Source organism: Diospyros lotus, chromosome 15, assembly GCF_014633365.1.
Source record: "Diospyros lotus cultivar Yz01 chromosome 15, ASM1463336v1, whole genome shotgun sequence".
Lineage (NCBI taxonomy): Eukaryota > Viridiplantae > Streptophyta > Magnoliopsida > Ericales > Ebenaceae > Diospyros > Diospyros lotus.
The window spans coordinates 3,386,975-3,409,631 of record NC_068352.1 but is presented as its reverse complement, the minus strand read 5'-3'; the positions used below and the strand labels follow the sequence as shown (position 1 = coordinate 3,409,631).

The 22,657-nt window shown below is 38.8% G+C and overlaps 1 protein-coding gene across 1 annotated transcript in view; it reads left to right on the top strand.

Annotated features, from left to right (window-relative positions):
• Positions 1-22,657, top strand: part of LOC127792426 (protein ENHANCED DOWNY MILDEW 2-like) — a 134,090-nt gene that overhangs the window by 29,847 nt on the left and 81,586 nt on the right. Inside the window, exons 6-12 of the mRNA XM_052322910.1 lie at positions 4,723-4,819; positions 4,927-5,025; positions 6,711-6,958; positions 7,070-7,156; positions 7,236-7,727; positions 7,868-8,015; positions 8,117-8,218. Of these exons, the coding sequence (XP_052178870.1) occupies positions 4,723-4,819; positions 4,927-5,025; positions 6,711-6,958; positions 7,070-7,156; positions 7,236-7,727; positions 7,868-8,015; positions 8,117-8,218 (1,273 nt within the window). The remainder of the gene's footprint in view (positions 1-4,722; positions 4,820-4,926; positions 5,026-6,710; positions 6,959-7,069; positions 7,157-7,235; positions 7,728-7,867; positions 8,016-8,116; positions 8,219-22,657) is intronic.

Genomic DNA, 22,657 nt, shown 5'->3' with positions numbered 1-22,657 from the left:
GGAGGCAAACTCATGAAGACCTCCTCTTCAAGATCACCATTAAGAAACACATTTTTGACATCAAGCTGGTGTAGAGACCAATTTGAATTTATTGCAAGAGACAATAGGATTCTGATAGAGTTTATTTTAGCAATAGGAGGAAAGGTCTCTTGGTAGTCAATTCCATAAGTCTGGGTGAAGCCCTTAGCCACAAGTTTGGCTTTGTACCTCTCAACACTCCCATCAGCTTTACACTTTATTGTAAACACCATTTACACCATACTATTTTCTTGCCTTTGGGCAAATAAACTATCTCCCAAGTGCCACTTTGCCTTAGAGCATTCATCTCCTCTATGACTGCTAATTTCCAATTCGGATCATCCAAAGCTTCCTGTATATTCCTTGGAACAAACAAGTGTGAAATCCTTGATGTGAAAGCTTTATGATTTTTTGATAGTCTATGGTAAGAGAGATATTTAGCAATAGGATGTTTAGTGCAGCTTCTGACACCTTTCCTAATGGCTATAGGAACATCAAGATTAGGAATAGTAGGTAAATAATTGATAATAGTTGAAGAATCAACTGGGGAACTATCGGGCATAGTTGAAGGAAGTAAACTAGAAGTTGATATGGGATTTCTTGAACTTACAGTGCCATTGCTCGGGTTTTCAAATTGATTTTGTGCAGAGTTGATATTCAGGTCTTTGTTCCTTTGATGAAATCTTTGCCTAGTATAAACCTGAAGTTCAGAATTCAGATCATGATGATTAGTCTGTAGTACTTCTCCCCCTGCACGAGAAACTCTTTCATTGGGCACCAAAGAACTAGAATCAGAATCTCCTAAGTGACCATTATTAGAACCATGTGGTTCTTGAGTAGGACAAGTTGCGCTTGGAAGTGGGACAGAAACATCCCAAAAATTATCTTCAACTCCATGTTTCTCCCCCTGAAGAGAATTTTGGGTAAAATAGAGTTGTTTTTCAAAAAATGAAACATCCATACTGATAAAGAATTTTTTTGTGTGAGGATCATAGCACTTATAGCCTTTTTGATGTGAGGCATAACCCAAAAAAACGCATTTGACTACCCTAGGATCAAGTTTGGAATGAAATTGATTAGGTATATGAACATACACAGTACATCCAAAAATTGTGATAGGAAGTTTCGAATGTAACCAAGTGTTGGGAAAAACTTCTTTCAAGCACTCAAGAGGTGTTTTGTACTTCAATACTTTAGTGGGCATCCTGTTTATCAAATAGGACGCTATCAAGATAGCTTCACCTCATAAATATTTTGAAATATGCATAGAAAACATTATGGCACTTGCAACTTCGAGTAAATATTTGTTTTTACGTTTAGCAATGCCATTCTGTTGAGGAGTATTCCGACAAATAGATGTGTGGTGAATACCTTTTGTTTTCAAAAAATCTCCCAAGTGCTCGTTAAAATATTGGGTGTTATTGTCAAAGTGTAAAATACCAATTTTGGTTTGAAATTGATTTTCAATCATAGTGTAAAAATTTTTGAATAAGTATTCCACTTCAGATTTTTTTTGCATAAAATAAATCCAACACAAATGTGTATGATTATCAATAAATGTAACATACCATCATTTTCCAGAAATAGTAGAAATTGTAGATGGACTCCAAACATCATTATGAATTATATAAAAAGGTTTGGACGTGACGCTTGGTAAGGTGTTGGTAAATATGTAGAACGATGATTTTTTGTCAAGATGCAACTAACACATTGAAAAATGAATAATCTATTCCTTTAAACAAATCAGGAAATAAATGTTTAAAATAGGCAAAACTAGGATGGCCAAGTCTAAGATGCCATAGCATAATTGTGTCTGGAACAGGAATTGAATTAGTACTACTAAAGCCCTGAGCTTTTTTATTTCCAACAGAGATATCATTAAAGTAGTAAAGACCTTCAATCATCCTAGCACGCCCAATCATCGTCCCCAACTCTGGTCCTGAAATTCACAATGAGAGTCAAAGAAAGTAACACGACAATTAGAATCTTTGTACATTTTACTAATAGACAAAAGATTGCAGGATAAGTTAGGAACATGAAGGACAAAAGTGAGATTAATATTCTCAGTCAGTTTAATAAGCCCTTTGCCTGCAATGGGTGAAAAACTACCATCAGCGATTCTAATTTTTTCATTGCCAGAGCAAGGAGAATAGGTATTAAAGAAATGAGAAGAACTAGTCATATGATCGGAGGCTTTGAAATCTATAACCCATGGAGAAATGAAGACAAGAAAGGGCGTTAGGTTTTCTACCTGTGTGTGCCAAGGAAACACTAGGAATACCAGATGAGGAATTGGATCTTAACAGCTGCAAAAGTTGATCAATTTGCTCTTTGTTGAAGGGACCAGTATCATCGCCATTGGCAGTAGGGACCCTACCCCACAGTGGTTCTTTTTTCCTTGCTTATTGCTCTTCTAATTAGCCGGTTTGCTATAAAGTTTCCAGCAAGTCTCACGAGTATGGCGTGGCTTGTTGCAATGGTCACACCAGACCCGAGGTCGCTCATCGTTCCTACGCTGATAATTTTCAGCCTTATAGGCAGTAATTAGGGCAGAATTTTCAAGGGACTCACCAGTGGTCTTTTTTCCTAGCATGACACTCCTTCGGCTTTCTTCTCTTCTAACTTCAGCAAATGCATCACCAGTAGGAGGAAGGGGAGACCGACCAATGATCCTTCCTCGCACTTCATCAAATTCAACATTGAGACCAGCAAGAAACTTGTAAATACGACCATTTTCAACCAGTTTTTTGTGGTGGTTGCAATCATCTGTAGATTTCCACTCATACGTGTTGAAGAGATCAAGATCTTGCCACAATCGCTTCAAAGAATGGAAGTACTTAGTGACAGAATCATCTCCTTGTCGGACCTCTCCCAACTTCAGAGTCAATTCAAAAACCTGAGATTGGTTCCCTAGGTTTGAGTACATTTAATTTACATTATCCCATAATTCCTTTGCAGTAGGATAGCACATTTAATTGGAACTGATATCTTCATCCATGGAATTGACTAGCCATGTCATTACCATAGAGTTTTCAACATCCCAAATGAGTACAATGGATCATTTGCTGCAGGTTCCTTCTTCTCCCCTATTATGTAGCCAATTTTTCCTTGCCCACGAATTTACATCTGGGCAGATTGAGACCAGCGAAGAAAATTCTCACCATTTAAACGAATGGTGGTGATTTGAACAGAATGGGTACTGGAATGGGTCGCTGGAATTCTTGTTTGGATGGTAGCGACAAGATTTGGGATGGATTCAGATGTAACTTCTGACATAATTGAACTAGTTGGAAGCGGAAGAATAGGAAGAGAAACACGTTTAATAAAACCTGGGAGGTGGCTATTGGTGTAAGGACAACAACAACTCTAGGATACAGCGGCGACTTTGGGTTGTGGTGGCTGGTGGTTGGATGGCGTCTGAAACGGCCGCGTAGGGTGTGGCAGTCGACAGCGGTCAACGACGTTTGAACCAGCCCCGTTGACGGGCTCTAAAGAGGCTGTGTCCAATGGCTCTCTAGCGGTTGTGTTGATGGGTATTGGACCTGAGATCGGCAGCGGCTAGGGTGGCCGATGGAAGCGACGGTTAGGAGGGCCGATGGCGGCTGTAGGCTGATGGGTACTGGATCTGATGGATGAAGAGGCAGCTTAGGGTTTCACAGGAAATGGAAGGTTGTGATTAAAAGGGTGTCGAGGGTTTTTCACAGTATATGACTGTGATTTAATCTTGCTCTAATACCAACTTAGAAATTATCAAAGACAATGTCTTGATTGAATAAAAATGAATGTGTACACTATCTTCTTTTAAGGAGAGGATTATTAGCAAAGAAGGAAAGAAATAATAAACAACATCCTGTCATCCTAATTTACATTATTGTCTTTCTATATTTACATAATATTTACATAAAACACTGATCCTAAAGATCAGCCTTAATTGAGCATAATTCCAGCATCTTCTTCTGCCATGGAGTCTGATTTGAGGGGGAATGTAGAAGGAAATAATGTTGATTAATCTTGTTATGTGTATTTCTTTATATTGTGTTACTGTTGTATTGGTTGTAAGTTGTTATGCTGATTACTGTTATGCTATTATGTTAGGCGGATTAATTAGGCTGTAGTTACAATTTGTTGTTGCAAGTTGCAACAGTTTGTTATTAAGGATAGCTGAGTATAAATATTCAGCTATACCTTTATTTCTGTATTCTTTGTTCATTCAATAAATTTTTTCTTTTCAGCAAGAATATTTTCTTTCTTCTCTTTCTCACGTGTTTTTTTCTGTTAGCGCCTTGAAGCTCTTGCTTCACTTTGATGCCATGTGAAAAGCTGTAATAGTTTTTTTGTAGTCATACAGTAGGGCCAATCACCCTATATATACACACACAGCTTTGCAAAGCAGGAAAGATTACATTAAGGAAACTATGAGGAAAGGAAACATAATCAATTCTGTACAAAAAAGTCAAACAATAAACATGGAAAGATCCCACAGCCAATCCCACAATCACAGGAGTTTGATTGGGATGAATCTCGCTCGATTGATTCTCCAAGAAAAGTTGTCAAAATCTTTCATTTCTTATGTACAACATTTAGAATGAATCAACTCTTGTATTGTATGGATGTGTAATCTTGTAGAGCTTATTTCTTATTTGATTGGCTCATTTTTAAGTAGCTTCTTTTGTTTGAGAATTGGCATTATTGTGGGTCCTGCAGTTGTGATGGGAGCTGCATGAGGTCATTTCATGCTACTGTAGAAGAAGGTTTCAAATCCAACTGTAAATCTCTTGGTTTTTCTAAGGAACAAGCAGAAGTATGTGATTCTTTCATTTCTACCTGATTGTTTTAATAGTTCAGGTTGGTTTATGGCTTATGTAAGATTTTTAGCTTAGTGTCTAAATTTGTGCGTGTATTTTGCAGTGTATAAATATCTTTTTCTGTAAGAATTGTCAATACAAACAGCACCAGTGCTTTGCTTGTGGGGAACTAGGCTCTTCTGATAGATTATCTGGTGCAGAGGTAATGCATTTTTCTGGAAAATTAAACTACTGTGCTAATGTTTGTATATTTATGCATGTGAATTGCCAAGCATGCTAGTTGGTCAAGATTAGCTAGTTTGAATTATTTAAATGAAGGGCATACATCATGCGCTAGCATTTTTAAGATTAACAATCAAAAGAATCTTCTAAGAAATTTTTTAACTGGTAGCCTGAAACAGAAAAGTAATTCTACCTTTGAGATGACTCAATGATCCTTGGAAATGATTCTGTAGCTATGATGTGTCCCATTTCTTTGTTAATTTCAGTAAGGTAATTAAGGGTCGAGGGCTTGCACTACATTAAATTCAGTTGTGCCTTTCCCTGTTGACTTTATCAGGGGTTCTCCAGGTCATTATCTAAAGTTCTATTATGAAGCATTGATGGTTTCTTATTTAGCTCCGATTGCCCTTATATTTTAGAATTTTTTCTGTTAATGGTTTTTGCTTTGCACAGGCCTTGCTGTTTCTTCGCATTTATTTAAACTTACTAAGAAATTCCCGTTCTCTCTATTCTTTCTCTTCCTCTTCTTTTACTTTTTCTTTTCTTGTTTTCCTTAATTATTTTTGGTCAAGGTGTGCCTTGGTAGCAATAGTAAGGTTGCTCATTAGTGATTAGAAGGTCATGGGTCTAAGTTGTGGAAACAACCTTTTTGCCAAAAATCAAGGGGAAGGCTGCATAAAAATTCAGCCCTCCCCTAATCCTCGCAAAGCAGGGAGCTTCATGCTCTAGGGATGCCCTTAATTATGTTTGGTCAACTTACTTCTAATGCTGACACTTATTCTCTTCTGAAATCTTCCATTATGATACCTTTGAAGGTATTGCCTGGCATAACTGGTAACCTTGGTAAGTACTTTAACACATGACATGGGGTTATAGGTTCAACTAATGACCACTGCCCTTGCCTGATGTCAATGTGGCAGATTTGCTTGCTGCCCTTGCTTGATGTCAAGTGAATATTCATTTGGTTGCCAATTTCTGTTGGCATATATCTGGTTTTGTTTTATCTGCAAAATTATGACCCTGTTCACCTTCACCCTGTTTGGACTGGACTCGTGAAAAATTGTTGTGTAGCACAGTTGTTGGATGAGCTGATAGTAGTTATCGAGCATCCTTATGTTATCTATTGTGTGTTGGCTACTGAGTTGTCTACCTTTATGTTGGGTGTTCCTCATGTTCAGATAGTGTTTTCTAGTTAAGGTGGTTCAGCTAATGCTGTGTTGGAGTGGTGCAGCAATTGGATAAAATAGGAAACATTATGAAGTGGTGGTTCTGTTGTGCTCATTATAGATTGTTTGGGAGGCAAAGCCTTGTTCTTTTCAGTATTACCAAATCTTTAGATTGAAATTTTAGTTTTCTGAATATTTATATAGATGTCGCATGGAATTCGTTTCCAATCAATGACACTTTTTTGGTGTTTTGAGTACCCTGAATGCTGAAGATTGCATAGTTTCTTTATGATTTGTGTACGCTGTCTGCATCCCCTTGATGCTCCTTTTTTGATTTTTGTATGTTTTTTTTCTTACTAAAGATCAAGCATTTAATCTTATGCTTTAGGCAATTAATATCTCTGGAAGAAATTCTGTTGCTTGGTGTTCTCCACTCCATTGTGGATAATTACCATCTTTCCTTTGGAATTGCTTGAATTTTCATTAAAATTCTTTTTAGGTCTTCCAATGTGTTTCTGCAACCTGTGGTCATTTTTACCATCCACATTGTGTTGCCAAATTGCTCCATCACAAGAGTCCTGCTGAGGCAGAAGACCTTCGGAAGAAGATTCTTGCTGGGGAATCTTTCATATGTCCTGTCCACAAATGCATTGTCTGCAAACAGGGTGAAAATAAGGAGGATGCTGATTTCAAATTTGCTGTATGCAGGCGTTGTCCCAAGTCATATCATAGAAAATGCTTGCCTCGGTACAATTTACTTGTGTCTACTATTTGCTGCATGTTATTTTCAGGAGAACCTGCCATCTAAATTGTTAACTACTGTGTTCTAGTGGTTGATGTTTTGTTTTCTTTGAGCAGGGAGATTGCTTTTGAAAATAAGGAAGATGAGGGCATCGTGCGAAGGGCATGGGATGATTTTCCTAATCATATTTTAATATTTTGCTTGTAGGTGCTATCATGTTCCCAGCTGTTCATTTTCTAGACATTAGCTTCAAATTATTCACTATTCTTTTTGCTTTACCAGAGAACACGAGATTGATACAAGAATTAATACTCCAATTAGAAACCATATAAAATTCCCAGTTGATGGACAAAACAAGAAGAAAGAAACATCCTGGCAACACTTAAGCAAAGAGAAAGTTCCACAAAAGGAGAGAAGTCTATTCTCAGAAGACACTTCCAGGAAGAGAAGTCTTGGGAAATTACAGTTGTCTTCAACCGTTAGAGGGGGTGATCCTTCCAAAATGAATCTAAAAAGACTGATTGGATCCAGTTCTTCAAAGAAACAGAAAGCAGAGGGCTCAAGTAGAAAGGCTTGGAATAACATTGCTTCTACTGAAGTCTTTAAATCCACCACTGATGGAAGTAGGCCTTCCTCGGGAGATGGGTTATATGCCTTGATGAACTCTATGAATGAGGACACTTCTGTTACTGAAAATAAGCAAGCCCAAACTGATGAGCCTGTTGCAAAGGATATGAGTATTTTGCTGCAGCTAGATGATGTTTCTAAACAGAGGTAACTGTAATTCAGTGACTTTTTTCTTTCCAGTTATCTATTTGGGCTTAATAGCATGGTGTTCCCTAGATGCATTGCTTGATTGGACATGACAATGCATTAAAATTCCTTTGTTTCTGATGCTAGTTCATGCAATGCAGAGTATTGAATTTAATGAAAGATGCCATGTCTTCAACAACTCTGGAAGCAGAAATGGACAAGCAGAAAGGGCCAACAACTCATAGCTACTCATCGAAGTATATGCCTGATAAGGCCTGTACCTTGGGAAAAGTGGAGGGTTATGTTCAGGTATCCATTTTTAGTGGCTGTTCTTTATAGTGGTTATGGAAGCATTTTTCTATGGCAAAATCCTTTGTAGATATGCTGCGTGGATCTGACATAGAATGCAGGCTCTTCGTGCAGCTTTAAAGAATCTAGAAGGAGGTTGCAGTGTGGAAAACGCAAAAGCTGTGTGTGAACCTGGTGTTCTGCACCAAATAAATCGGTGGAAGGTGATTGCCATTTGTTCTCTTGTTCTCATAAATCATTCACCATTGAGTCTCAAACTTAGTGTTAGCATAGATTTGGATGTAGATAGTCTTGGTATTTTCTGGTTGTGGTCATAGACTCATAGTTCTCGTAGCTCTATGATTGCTATCCTTCTTTTCTGAGCCATTCCCATATTTTTTCTCAATGAAACTTGTATTGACCCAGTATTTAGTTAATATGCTATATTTTGCATGAAACATGCCTTTTCTGTTTCTATACCTACACTTACAGCATTCAATAATGTTGCAGAACTAAATGGAATGTTGACACCCCTATTGCGAGTCATATAAAAGGAAAATATGAGTGTTTGACCATGCAATATACTGTCTGCTGTGTCTGCAATCTAGATGATGGAGAAATCTGATCACTAATATATTTTGTTTGGAGAAGACGACACCTAGCTCGGGTCAGAGACTGATCCTAAGGTCTTATCATGAGATTGCCCCTGGGTTTGCCAGGAAAGCCATTTCAATGCTTAAGTTAGATGTGGAGCAATGGCAAGGTGAACGGAATAGCTCTGAGCTGTAATTGAGATTGTGTTACCTCAAAGGAGCGATCCTTTGTTATTTATACTGGTTCACCTAAATCCTTCATATAGGATTAGGATTAGTGATCATTGCTGGTTAGGACTACGAGTCTAGGTCAATTCCGAGGAGCCTTATCCTCGTTGAACAACCTCTTAAGTTCTAGGAGAAGATATTAGCTTCGAAGATATAGGAATGAATCCTAAGATGACTCAGTTTTATCCCTTAATTCCAGGAGAGAATCCCAGTTGATTTAGGTAAGCCAATCTTGATCAAGATTTGTTTATGTTTGGGTTGGTGAGAAATCCCATTGGAGTGAGCTGGATCCAAATAGGAAGCTGAGGCCAAGCGTGGCCAATGAGATCAAGCTTTGCCCAAGTAATGAAATAAAGCTTAGGTCGAAGGAATAACCACTGAAGTGAGATGACAAGTAAACCTTGACAAATCCCAGTGATAAGAATGCCTCAACAAATGATGGCCAACAAGAAGTAGGGCATTTAACACCCTCAGATTACCAGGCTTCACCTTGTCAAACCCAAGAACTGACTGCTCGAAAGGTTTTTGAACCTTCATTTACTAGGTCTGACTGCCTTAGACTATAATACTATGAATAATAAAAGAAACAACATGCAAAACACAAGAGGACTAATAAGATTTTATCAGCTATGCAGTAATAAACCAAGGTACATAGATACCAGGGAAAAAACTGGAAAACAACTATGAGGTAAGAGGGAATAGAATCCACATCTATCTCAAGAAACCACCCTTAGATCTTTTGAGCTAAGAAATGGAACTCACCTTTAATAACCTGCTCCACATTGGTGGCACTAGCGTTAACTTGCGAAAATTAGTAAAGCCTTGTTGATACTCTAAATGAGCCAATTGCAATAGCCTTCTTCTTTAAATCTTTCAATGAGCTAAAGCCTCCTTTGCATCTGCCTTCACCTGGTCCCTTTTTGACTAAACAGGCAGGATTACTTTTTTAGCTTGGAGTCTTCCTCCTCCATTTTCTTGTAAATGTTACAAAGTTGATGGTAAATAGAGGTTAACACCTTGAGCCCTTCCTAGGCCTTTCATTTGGCCTCATTTGCTCTCTTGATGCTACCTAGCAATTGTTCCTGAACCTTCTCTAGCTTGACAATCTTTGTGTTTAGCCTCGACTCATTTGCCTTGGACTCATGGAGTTTTGTCCGTGGGTCTTGCTCCCTTTGCTTTGCCTTGCATAAGGAGCATTGAGTGCCATGTAGAGAATCCTCTACCTCCTTTATTCCTACCTTTAACTTTGATACCTTGCTACAACTAGGCCTCAATTCAGTCGAGGGGCGGCTTCCATTCCAACACTCTAGCTTTATGATACACCTCTCAGCATCATCAAGGTGCTTCAACAAGAATATTTTTAGACTTGGCACAACCTTGCGGAAACTCGCCAGGTGCTTCAAGAAATAAATAGATCGCAGTCAGATTTAGGAGATGAGGTTGATAGAAAGCTAGGGCATAAATGATACACCTTCAAACTGCTGGCATAGTCATTTAGTCTAAAGGGTGATAGTTTGAATCATGAGTCAAAGGAATCTTGCACTAAATTGATATCGTTTGAGAAGAATCTAAGCCATCATCCATGACTACTCATTCTTCATGTCAAACGTTATCGCGGGGGCTCTCCCTTTCTTGGTCATTGACTTCAACCTTGACTACTAAGGGAATCGATCAAACCAAATTGATAATATGAGGTAGGCTGATGCCAAGGCTTCTGTCCCTCAAACCATACATCCCCAACATCATTGAGGTAGGCTGATGCCAAGGCCACCCTCTGATTGTGTGCCCCTTGGTGGATTCCAAACAATTTTTCACAACGACTGATCCACCATCGAGGCTTCTGTCCCTCAAACACAGGCAATTCCAGTTTAGGCATTGGAAAACCAGAATGGTGTGGGAGAGTAGGAATCTCCTGCCTTCTTTCCAACACATTCTCTCCCACCGTAGCCGAATCTACTTCGAACTCCGATGATTTGACATTCTGGTTACTGGTTCCAATTCTCAGTAGAATTGGTTCTAGACAATCCTTAGGAGGGAAATCAGGTGAGATTCTCACCTGATGTTAACTGTAGAACATGAGCATGAATTGTTGCAGTTGATCACGCATCAAATTACCCTGACCCTACATCTCCTCCCTGATCTGTTCGCGCATATCCCCACGAAACTTCTCCGCAACCATCTCCAACTTTCGATCCACCACTGATCCAATCTTTTCCTTCATCATCTCCACATAGTTTTGAATTTCCACCATTGATGTTGTCACTTGTTGCAGTTGTGTCTCCATCTGTCTCATTCTAGTACCGTCAGCTGTGGTTTGTTCTCTTCAAGAATGCCTGCCAAGAACTTGCTCTGATACCAAGATGTAAGATCCTAGGTTTGATGGGGAAATTCTCTCCTGTTTGAGAGAGAATTATGTTGGAATTTGAGAGGGAAGGGTATGAATTAGAGACTTGAGGGGGAAATTAGAGAGGAGAGAGAGAGAGAATTGAGGAGGGAAAGGACTGATTCGATTATCAATTCCGTGAGTTTCAAATGGTTGGGTCAGTTCTTTTATGCTGCCTCAGCTTGGATTTGGCGCCAAAACAGTTGCCAAATCCTTCTAGAATTAGTACAACTTGCCTATCAACTTGAATAACAACTTGCATTGCTAGAACATTCCTCCAACAAGCTAATTCCCTCTATGAAATAAAAGCATAGCTACAAAAATAAAGGCTCAGTAACCTAAGTACTTGACAGTAAGCTCCTGTAGCTTTGCCTTCTTAGCTGCCTATTTCACTATTGTAGGCATCATCATCTTAACCACAGGTCTCAATTCATCTTTTAACCCACTAATGAAATGTGATACGAATTATAGTTTAGTTAGGTTGGGCTGTGAGGTCCACAATAGAGACCTTAGTTCTTTGAATTTCATTTGATATTCCATCACCAAACCTTCTTGTCTTAATTTGTTGAATTCCTCAACTACATCCGCCATATTTTTTTCACCAAATCGATCACACAATTCCTCAACAAACTCTGTCCAACTAGCCTCATTTCCCTTGGTTTGGGTCCACCCTTGTAGCATGAGTCAACCATATCGTTGAGATAGGCCACTGCCAAGGTAATCTTCTGCTCCTCAATAATACGATAAAACTGAAAAAATCTTTCACAACGATGGATCCACCACTGTGGTTTCACACCCTCAAACACTGGAATTTCAAAACGAGGCATAGGCGTATGAACAGTAGTTTGGGAAGTGTTAGCCCTTGAATTAGGGCTAAGCAATTCGGAATTATACACATAAAGTAAGAACGAGAGAGAGAGAGAGAGAGAGAGAGAGAGAGAGAGAGAGAGAGAGATGATCGTTTCATTCATTTGATGATCCTTTCCATACTGCCGTAGGTCTTTATATAGAAAACCTCTAGCCAATTCAACGGTTATTCATCATTCTAACAACATAACAACCCAACAACTAGCTGTTATACAACAGATTACTGCCTAACCACGTAACCCCTTTTAGTTAGACCCCAATAGCTCATACAAGGTTAATTCCACACCAATTACAGCTATACCCTTAGGGTCGTGACAATCCCCGCCCCTTCAAACTATTCTTATCCTCAAGAATTTAGAGAAGGCCCATAGCCCGAGAAAACTACTTCAAAAGATTTGGGAGGTATTCCCAAGTAGTGTGATCTAGATGAAGATGAGACCACTGCACCAACACTTTAGTTAGGGGTAGCTTCCCATGATACAACACCCTTTTCTCCACAATAGCTCGTGGTTCAATTACCTCTTCCACCTCTTCTGCATTAGAGGGTAGGTCTGAGCTGACAAGAACAACAGGTCCTTTAACTTTCTTCAACAAAGAAACATGGAACATTGGGTGGTTGGTCACACCTTCTGGTAGCTACAACCGATATGCTATTGGCCTAACCTTGGGCACAATAGGATAGGGTCCAAAATATTTTGGACTCATCTCAAAAGCTGATAGAGAAGTATAGGGATGCTGTAGAAATCTTCTAACTTTGAGATAGAGCACATCACCTACTTCAAAAGCGATATTATGTGGATATCTATGTATTAGTGGATTAGGATATAAGCGATATTATGTGGTTATTTTAATCAGGAATAATCATACGTATTTATGTGCCTAGTTTTAGTGATACATGAGGTATGTGTGCATCAGACATGGAATCTATTATCTCGAGATTTATGAGGATATCTTATGCGATCCAATAATCATTTGTCGTTAAGTCCTTGGCCGAGGTAATATGATGATAGAATGTGTTCCATAAGGTTGTGTCATAATTAGTCAAGATTGATTTTAGATTTTTTGGTCATATGACGAGATTAAGAGATTTGACCTGTTGACCATGATTTCATGTCTTGTCGGGATATAGGATGATAGTAGAATTGTATTGCATGGTATCGTAGTAAAAGATTCATAATACCCGTTTCACAATAAATTGGGTAATCATGACATATTGCTAGATGTCACTCATGATTTACGAGAATTAATAGTTGATTATTTTTGTCGTTAATTTAATTGTGAATCTAAAAAGTCTCATCCAAAAGAAATCACTTTCAAAGAGAAGAATGATAAATTATTAATTTTGGAATTACTAATAATAGTGCATTTATTTATTGGATAAATAAGAATAATTAAATGATTATATTGTGAATATAATATTTAATTATTAATTGCGTTGGGCTTTTTGCTAGCACATTAAGCTTGGCCCAATAGCATTATTTGGATTGGGCTTAACCCAATTGAATTGGACTTAACCCAATAGAACATTATTGGATTGGGTTTGTAAAGCCCAAGCTCAATAAGACTTTAGGGTTATGATGGAGCTCTATAAATAGCCCCATCTATCCACCAGACATACCTTCTTGGAACACTTGAGAGTTGAGAGAACTCTTGGATAAGTGTGTGTGTGAATCCAAAGTGAGTTAGAAATTTTGAGAAAATTTTTGCTTCTTCTCTTAAATCTCTTGGATTTAAGTGATTTCAGGTAGACCGACTCGGCATTCTACACTTGGAGAATTATATGGCGGAGAACCTAATAGTGAAATCGAATTTCCTCGAGAGGTATACTTCCATCTAGCCTTTGATTTATGTAAATCATATTTTTCGAAAAACGTAATACCTGTAAAAATTTGATTTTATTCTGCTATGCGTGATGAGATCTATGTAAACCAACAGACTCGTTTCGTTTTGCCATCCGTTTGTGGGTGGTATGCAGTGGATATACATAATCCTACCCCATTGTTCTGAGCAACTCTTGCCAAAATGAACTTGTGAAGACTTTGTCCCTATCCGATACAATTGTTTTAGGAATAGCATGGATGCTGGCCACTCTATCCAGAAATGTTCTTGCCACTTCTTGTGCTATAAATGGATGAGACAAACTGATGAAGTGCCCAAACTTAGTAAGGCGACCAACTACCACCATGATGACATCTTTGCCTTCAGACTTTGGTAAACCCTCCACGAAGTCCATGGAAATTCCCTCCCATGCTTGCTGATGGATTGCCAAAGGCTGCAGCAACCCTGGGTAAGCCACGTGTTCGTGTTTACACCGTTGACACACTGCACACAACAACACAAATTCCACCACTTCTGTCTTTTGTTTAGGCCAAAAAAATAGCTCTTTTACCTTTTGATACGTAGCATGGACTCCTAAATGGCCACCAATGGAGTGCAATGAAGGGCCTTGAGAATTTTCTCCTTTAGGGTTGTGTCATCACCCACCACCAATCTACCCTTGTACTTGACCAGATCGTTAGACAATGTGTAACTTGCAGCTCCAATAGGTTGCATTGTCAATTGTGCCGATATCTCCTTAAGCCACTCAGAATGCTCATAGCTAGCCTCTAACTCCTTCCATTCGGGAATTATAGCTGTGATGGTTTGGCAGTCTCCTTTTTCATCCCTTCTAGATAGAGCATCAGCCACCACGTTCTCCTTTCCTCTCCGGTACTGAATGGTGTAATCCGATCCCATGAGCTTGGATACACCCTTTTGCTGTAACTGCATATGCATCCGCTATTGGGATAAGAATTGTAAGCTTTCATGGTCTATTTTGATCACAAATGGGTTGCCCTCCGAGTAATGGCGCCACTTGTCAACTGCCCCTAGCACTGCTAACTATTCCTTGTCATAAACACTTAGTCCCAAGTGTTTTTGAGACAAGGCTTGACTTATAAAGGCCAATGGCCGACCCTCCTGCACAAGAACTACTCCAATACTTGTCTCACATGCATCTATTTCCACAGTAAGAGGTTTAGAAGAATCAGGTAGGGCCAATACCGGGGCCACGGATATGGATTTCTTTAGGGCTCAGAAAGCTGCTTTTGCCCCAGGGTTCCATTGAAATCCCTCATTTTTCAGCAACTCCGTGAGGGGTTTGCTGATCAACCCCTAATGTTGAATAAATTTTTGATAGTAACTGTTCAACCCCAAGAAACCCCTTAATTCCTCTACTATTTTTGGCCTAGGCCATTCCACCATTGCTTCAACCTTCTTTGGATCAATCCTCACACCTTCTCCACAAATTATATGACCCAAATACTTGACCTCCCTCACCAAAGGTACATTTTGAGAGCTTGACATACATTTTGATGCAGTCACCAATCAAGACTCGGCCGAAGGCCGACCCAACCAAATCAGAACAGTATCACCAAAATAGTAGTGCCATAATGTTATTTTAATACTTAAGTTTTAGAATTCTACTTGATTTAGGATTCTATTTTATATTTCTACTTGATTTAGGATTCTATTTCATGTTTCTACTTGATTTAAGATTCTACTTCATATTTGATTAGGGTTTTATTTTTATTAGGATTCTAGTTGACTTTTATTTAGGATTTATTTCTATTAGAATTCTAGTTGGATTTTGTTTACAAATATTAGATGGATTTGGATTAGCCAAACACTATAAATATATCTAGGATCTAGAGTTTGTAATCAAATTTTTCTTAATCAAATTTCAGCAACCTATTTGGGTTTTCTTAGCAAAATAGTTTTGTTTTTGCGTTTTCTTGAAAGCCAAGCTTCGGCCATTGAAGTTTGTTCTTTCAAGGGTTTATTTTGGTGTGTTTTTTTTCATACTCGCGCTACACGCTGTGTCAGATGGTATCAGAGCGGTTAATCAACCGATCAGATGGCCAATCTTGAAGGTAACGGTAGCAACCAGCCTCGTGACGGTAATCAGGGGTTGTCCGCAGTTTAGAGAACAATCGAAGAACACTGGGAAGTAACTCGTACTATCCAGCAGCGATTGGAGCAACATAGCAACCAATTGGGCACCTTACTACGAGTTGATGATGATAGGAACCTGAATAATGGGGTGAATCAAGCCAGAGCGGGAAGACCACCCATTAATCATGTCCTTGTTAATCCTAGAAGACTAGTAATTGAAGATAGCGATGAAGAGGATGATTTTGATTGAGCAATAGCTAACCCTGGTGGTAGAGGGGTTAGGAGGAATGCGCATCAACACAACCAGTGGGGCAACAATGAGTATAAACTAAAAGTTGATATTCCTACCTTTAGTGGAGATCTTGATATTGAGGGGTTCCTGGATTGGATCACTGAGGTTGACCGTTTTTTCGAATACATGGAGATCTCAGATGAACGACAAGTAAAGTTAGTCGCTTACAGGTTGAAGGGGGGTGCATCTGTTTGGTGGGAGCGATTAAGAGAAACGAGATTGAGGGAAGGCCGACAGCCAGTTCAGATATGGAGACGAATGAAGCAGCTGTTAAGAGGTAGGTTTTTGCCTCTTGACTATGAACAATATATGTTTGAAACTTATCAAAGATGTGCACAGGGAATGAAGAGTGAATGAATATACCTTTGAGTTTCTGCGATTGGCGGAGAGAAACCAATTGTCAGAAACTGACAATCAACAAGCAACTCGTTACTTGAATGGATTGAAGCCTGCTATTCGTGATAAAATTGGGGTTCAGATGGTTCTGAGTGTGCAAGAAGCAATGAACTTAGCTTTAAAGGCTGAGTTAATGTTGAGTGAGAGATCTCGTAATGACAACTATCGTCGGTATAGTGGGAATGAAAATAAACAAGCAGCTTTTGGTAAAGGCAAGTCGGTTCAAGGAGCGCAACCCTCCAATCCACCCCATACAGTCAACCCTAATAAGGCTACAACAGGGGGAAACATTCGAGGTACTACTTCTAATCTTCCAAAATCCCCTAATCCTTATGCAAAGCCTATTCTTTTGAAATGTTTCAAGTGCAATGAGGTTGGGCATTGATCTAGTGATTGTCCGAGAAGGAAAACAGTTAACATTGTAGAAAAGGAAGAGGAAGATGTTGCTGAAGAAGAAGTATATTGCGGGCCTGATGGGGAGGATGACGAAGAAGATTATGGACATGGGGAATATACCTGTGTAGTGAGGAAGTTAATGCTATCTCAAAAGAATGAAGATACTACTCAACGGCATAAGTTTTTTTGCATGAGGTGTACGGTGAAAGGAAAAATCTTTGAGTTAATTATTGATAGTGGAAGTCAGGAGAACATCATAGGAAGAGACATTGTGGCAAAGATGCAGTTAACTCCTGAAAAACATCCAAGCCCTTACATGATTGGATGAATCAAAGAAGTTGATGGCATACATGTTGATGAACGTTGCAGGGTGCCTTTCTCTATTAGTAAGTACTCCGACGAAGTCTATTGTGATATTGCAGGGTGCCCTTACATGATTGGATGGATCAAAGAAGTTGATGGCATACATGTGGATGAACGTTGCAGGGTGCCTTTCTCTGTTGGTAAGTACTTCGACGAAGTCTATTGTGATATTGTTGATATAGATGCTTGCCATATTTTATTTGGGAGGCCTTGGCAATTTGATGTGGATGCTAAGCACTCGGGTAGGAAGAACACATATCAGCTTGAGAAAGAAGGTGTGCGTTATATTTTGTTACCCATAGTGGAAAAGAATCAAACCAAAACTTCTAAAGTGGAGGGGCGAAATTTTCTTACCATTACACATAAACACACTGAGTTTGTGAGGGAGTGTAAGGATACTCGAGAGGTTCACTTATTGGTTATCAAGGGAGAGAGTGTGAGTGAGCCACTGAAGTTGAATCAAATTCCAGTAGAGGTGCGGGGATTGTTGGAGGAATTTCATGATGTGGTTCTTGAGGAGTTGCCTAATGAGCTACCTCCTATGAGAGATATTCAACACCACATTGACTTGGTTCCTGGTGCTGGCTTGCCTAACCTACCACACTACAGGATGAGTCCTAGGGAGAATGAGATTTTGCGTGAGCAAGTAGAGGAATTGTTGTGAAAATGGCACATTCAGACTAGCATGAGTCCATGTGCAGTGCCAACATTATTGACACCAAAGAAAGATGGGAGTTGGAGGATGTGTGTTGACAGTAGAGCCATCAACAAAATTACTATTGGGTACAAATTTCCAATTCCTAGGCTCGACGACATGTTTGATCAACTTGATGGGGCTGTGATTTTTACCAAAATTGATCTTAGAAGTGGTTATCATTAAATCAGAATTCGACCTAGAGATGAGTGGAAGACAGCTTTCAAGACGAGAGATGGGTTGTTTGAGTGGTTAGTCATGCCCTTTGGACTAACCAATGAACCAAGCACTTTCATGAGACTAATGAACCAAGTATTACGCCATTTCATTGGTAAGTCTATTAATAATACAGTGGAGGCAGAGGTCAACAAACGTGGCAATGACTGGACCCATGCCAACACAGATATGGCTAAGAAGGGGAGGAATGTCTTTGCTCATGTTCCCTTAGCAGAAAAGTTCAAACGGTTCAGGAAGATGTCAAACAAAAGTTGCACAAATAAGAAGTACAAGGCGACAACTGACAAGCATAGAAAACGCAAGGTATTTGAGATTGGAGATGAAGTCATGATATTCTTAAAGAAGGAATGGATTCCAGCAAGACAGCAGAATAAACTCAAGTCAAAAAAGTATGATCCTTACAAGATTACAAAGAAGATAAATGATAATGCTTATGTTGTGGATTTGCCTAATCATATGAGTATTTTCAAACATTTAATGTGGCTAATCTCTCTTCGTACTTATTGGATGTGGATTTGTCCAAACAGGATCAAAATTCGAGGTTGAATTTTTTCTCAAGTGAAGGTGAATGATGCGGTCACCAATCAAGACTCGGCCCAAGGCCGACCCAACCAAATCAAAATAGTATCACCAAAATAATAGTGCCATAATGTTATTTTAATACTTCTTAAGTTTTAGAATTCTACTTGATTTAGGATTCTATTTCATGTTTCTACTTGATTTAGGATTCTACTTCATGTTTGATTAGGGTTTTATTTTTATTAGGATTCTAGTTGACTTTTATTTAGGATTTATTTCTATTAGAATTTTAGTTGGATTTTGTTTACAAATATTAGATGGATTTGGATTAGCCAAACATTATAAATATACCTAGGATCTAGAGTTTGTAATCAAAATTTTCTTAATCAAATTTCAACAACCTATTTGGGTTTTCTTAGCTAAACAGTCTTGTTTTTGTGTCTTCTTGAAAGCCAAGATTCGGCTATTGAAGTTTGTTCTTTCAAGGGTTTATTTTGGTGTGTTTTTTTTCACACTCGCGCTACACGCTGCATCACATTTGGTGAGACTTAAAGGATCCCAAATGTGGTGTATTAGGTGCTGTTCAAAATTGGGGCTATAATGAGGATGAACTTCCCCAAATAGGGTAGAAAAATCTGGTTCATCAGGGCTTAAAAAGTAGCTGGTGCATTAGTTAATCCAAAGAGCATAACAGTGAATTCGTATAGCCTTTGGTGGGGTCTAAAAGCTGTCTTATGAATATCAGATGGTGTTATGCAAATTTGATGATAGCTGGACCTAAGATCCAGCTTAGAGAAGATTTTTGCACCAAATAGCTCATCCAATAGGTTATCAATCAAAGGTATAGGGAATTTATTTTTGATGGCATTGGAGTTAAGTTGTCGGTAATCTATGCAAAACCTCCATGTTCCATCCTTCTTTTTGACAAGGAGGACTGGAGATGCATGGGGACTTTAGCTGGGTTGGACGATGGATGGGTTTAACATTGTTTTGACTTGTTTCTCAATCTCTGTTTTTTGAATTGGAGAATACCTATGAGCTCTAACATTGATGGGGGCTGAATTTGGTTTAAGATGGATAGAGTGGTCCAAAAGTCTTTGGGGTGGCAAAGAATTTGGTTATGCAAATAGATCCTTAAACTCTACCAAAAGTGAATGCAAGTCATTTGAAAATTGTACCTGATTTTAGAATTGAGAGTTAATACAAGCAGCTGTAGGTTGAGGCGCCTCCTTGGAGAGTTTTTGTCCACTTCCATTTCCACAGGATTTATGGAATAAAGTTGTGCTATCTGAACACCCCCCCCCCCCCCCTCTTCTTTAACATCATCTTTTGCAACTTTTTCCCTTTTATTAGCTTGCATTCTCCTTGCTCAAGATTGGCCATTAAGGTCAGCTTCTTCCCATCAATCACCACTGTGACTTCTAACTTTTTAAAGTCAAAAGTCAAAGGACTCATAGTCCTCATCCAGTCTACATTAAGAACCACATCACAGCCACCCAATTCTAGAATTTGGGAGTTAGCCACAAATTCCTACTCCTGCATGATCCATTTAAATTCCATACATTTAGTGGTTGTACATCCTACTCCCATTTGCTGCAGTTACTGATAAGGGAGTCGTGGCTGTCAAAGGACATTTAAGATTTGTAGCTGTGGCCTCACTAAGGAAGTTGTGGGTGCTTCCATTGTCAATGAGCACCATTAACTTCCGTTTTCCCACATGGCCCCTCACCTTGATAATCTGCCCCATAGGGGTTCCCTTCAATGCATGGAAGGAAATTTTCCCTCTTTCCTCTCCTTGCACTTCCTCTTGCAGCCCTTCTTCTTCTTCCTTTTCCCCATCAGAACCCTTCATATTCATTAGCTGTCTCTTACATTGATGGCCAAGGCTATACTTATCTCCACACTTAAAGCATAACCCTAATTGTCTCCTCTGCTCCATCAGATTTCCCTTACTGCCGCTGTTATTGGGTAATGCCTCAGTTGCCGCTTGGTTAGGCCATGTAAGCTAGGTGTCACGACTCAATTTCTAATAAGTCATGACCGGCACTAATCTTTAGGCCCAGCAACCCCATCGTGGATTAGTAAGCCTTTTCTCTAGCTCGAATTGCTAAAAAAACATTAATACTACTGACAAAATGTAGAGACATGGAATAAAATACTATATCAACTTTTCGCAAAATATTTCAATATCTCATATACAACAGCTATACAAAAAAAAATGAATTTCCATCATCTTGCTGCCATAAATACATATACAGTTTCATATCTCGGTCTTTTGGCACAATTATGTACCACAAAAATAAGGTATAAAAGAACAAACTCAATAGTACGTGTACATCTCCACAGAGTATCCTATATCACATCAAGAATCAGAAGAGGTCTGATATCATACCAGAAGATCTGTTGGACCAATATTCAAAAGAAGAATCTCCGAAAAATATTTTTTTAAAAAAAGGTGAGTCTTGTGGACTCGCGAGTATAAGGTATGTCATGCCCACTAGGAAAGTATGCAATAAAAATGCTAGGATGAACATCATGGATACAATAACATAATAGTAATATGAACAACGAGAATATATACCATAAGTTTAAATAATTTGAGATTCAAAGGAAAACATAATGTAGGAAAAATAGGTGCCTAGAGACAACCCCCATAAGTTGTTCACTTAACCACCTAAGTCTCCTATACTTTTTATATGTGATACACGTACCAAGTCTGAGGACACACTAGTAAAAACAGGCCTAGTGCCTATACACACATGCACACAAGTACATATACTGGCACACACATCATCATCACACTATAATACCATAATAGCCCACGTGATAGTAGTGCTGAAACATACTATCAGTGTCTCTCATGGCCTTGGCATGCCAAGCCTCACAGTATCATGATCTTTTCTTGCTGTGAGTCACTAGGGAATCTACTAGATAGTTCTCTAATAATAATGCAAATGATACCCTACTTAATGCACAAGTCATAACCATTTCTCATTTCATGTGGTGCCCAAAATGCACCATATCATTCAATATTTCACATACTCAAAAACAAGAATCAGTTAGGGTATCTTTATGTTTGTCCCTCCCAGTAGGATGAAAATATTTCATGCATTTTAGAAACATTTAAAAGTGTTTTTCTATGATCCGCATATAAAAATTATATACAAGTTATCCATGAACAGTATGTACGTGCACAAAATAAAGTAAACATAACATATTCTGTCTACTTGCCTGAAAAAGGATGACTCAAGTCCGAACCTGGGGAGAAGATCGAGCAAAATCCTGGGAATCCAAGCTTACAATAAATAGAATGGGGTGGTCACATTTTGGTAATAAAAGTAGCGACGTAATAAAAATTATCGAAAATCCTAACCATTGCCTAACACCATTAATCGATTATTTTATACCTTAGCCTGCATAATATTTGAATTTGGCGCCATGGAATTCGTCGAGCTTAGCCATCGACTACGTCATCATGCCTCGCCTTGCACGCTACGTGTAAGTGTATAGTGGAACTACACCCACTTATAGGCTACAATAAGAATAATACATATATATTTATATTTATAACTCAATTGGTAAATTTTTTAAGAACATAATAATTAATTAATTAGTGATTTAATAGATGGCTTAAAAAAAAAGATTTGGAATGTGTTAGCCTTAGAATAAAATGAATCCATCAGAAATCAGGATTTGGGATAAACCCAAATCATTATCATAGGCTAGCCTAGAATACACTCGGGGCTAGTCTTGCTCGGCCTC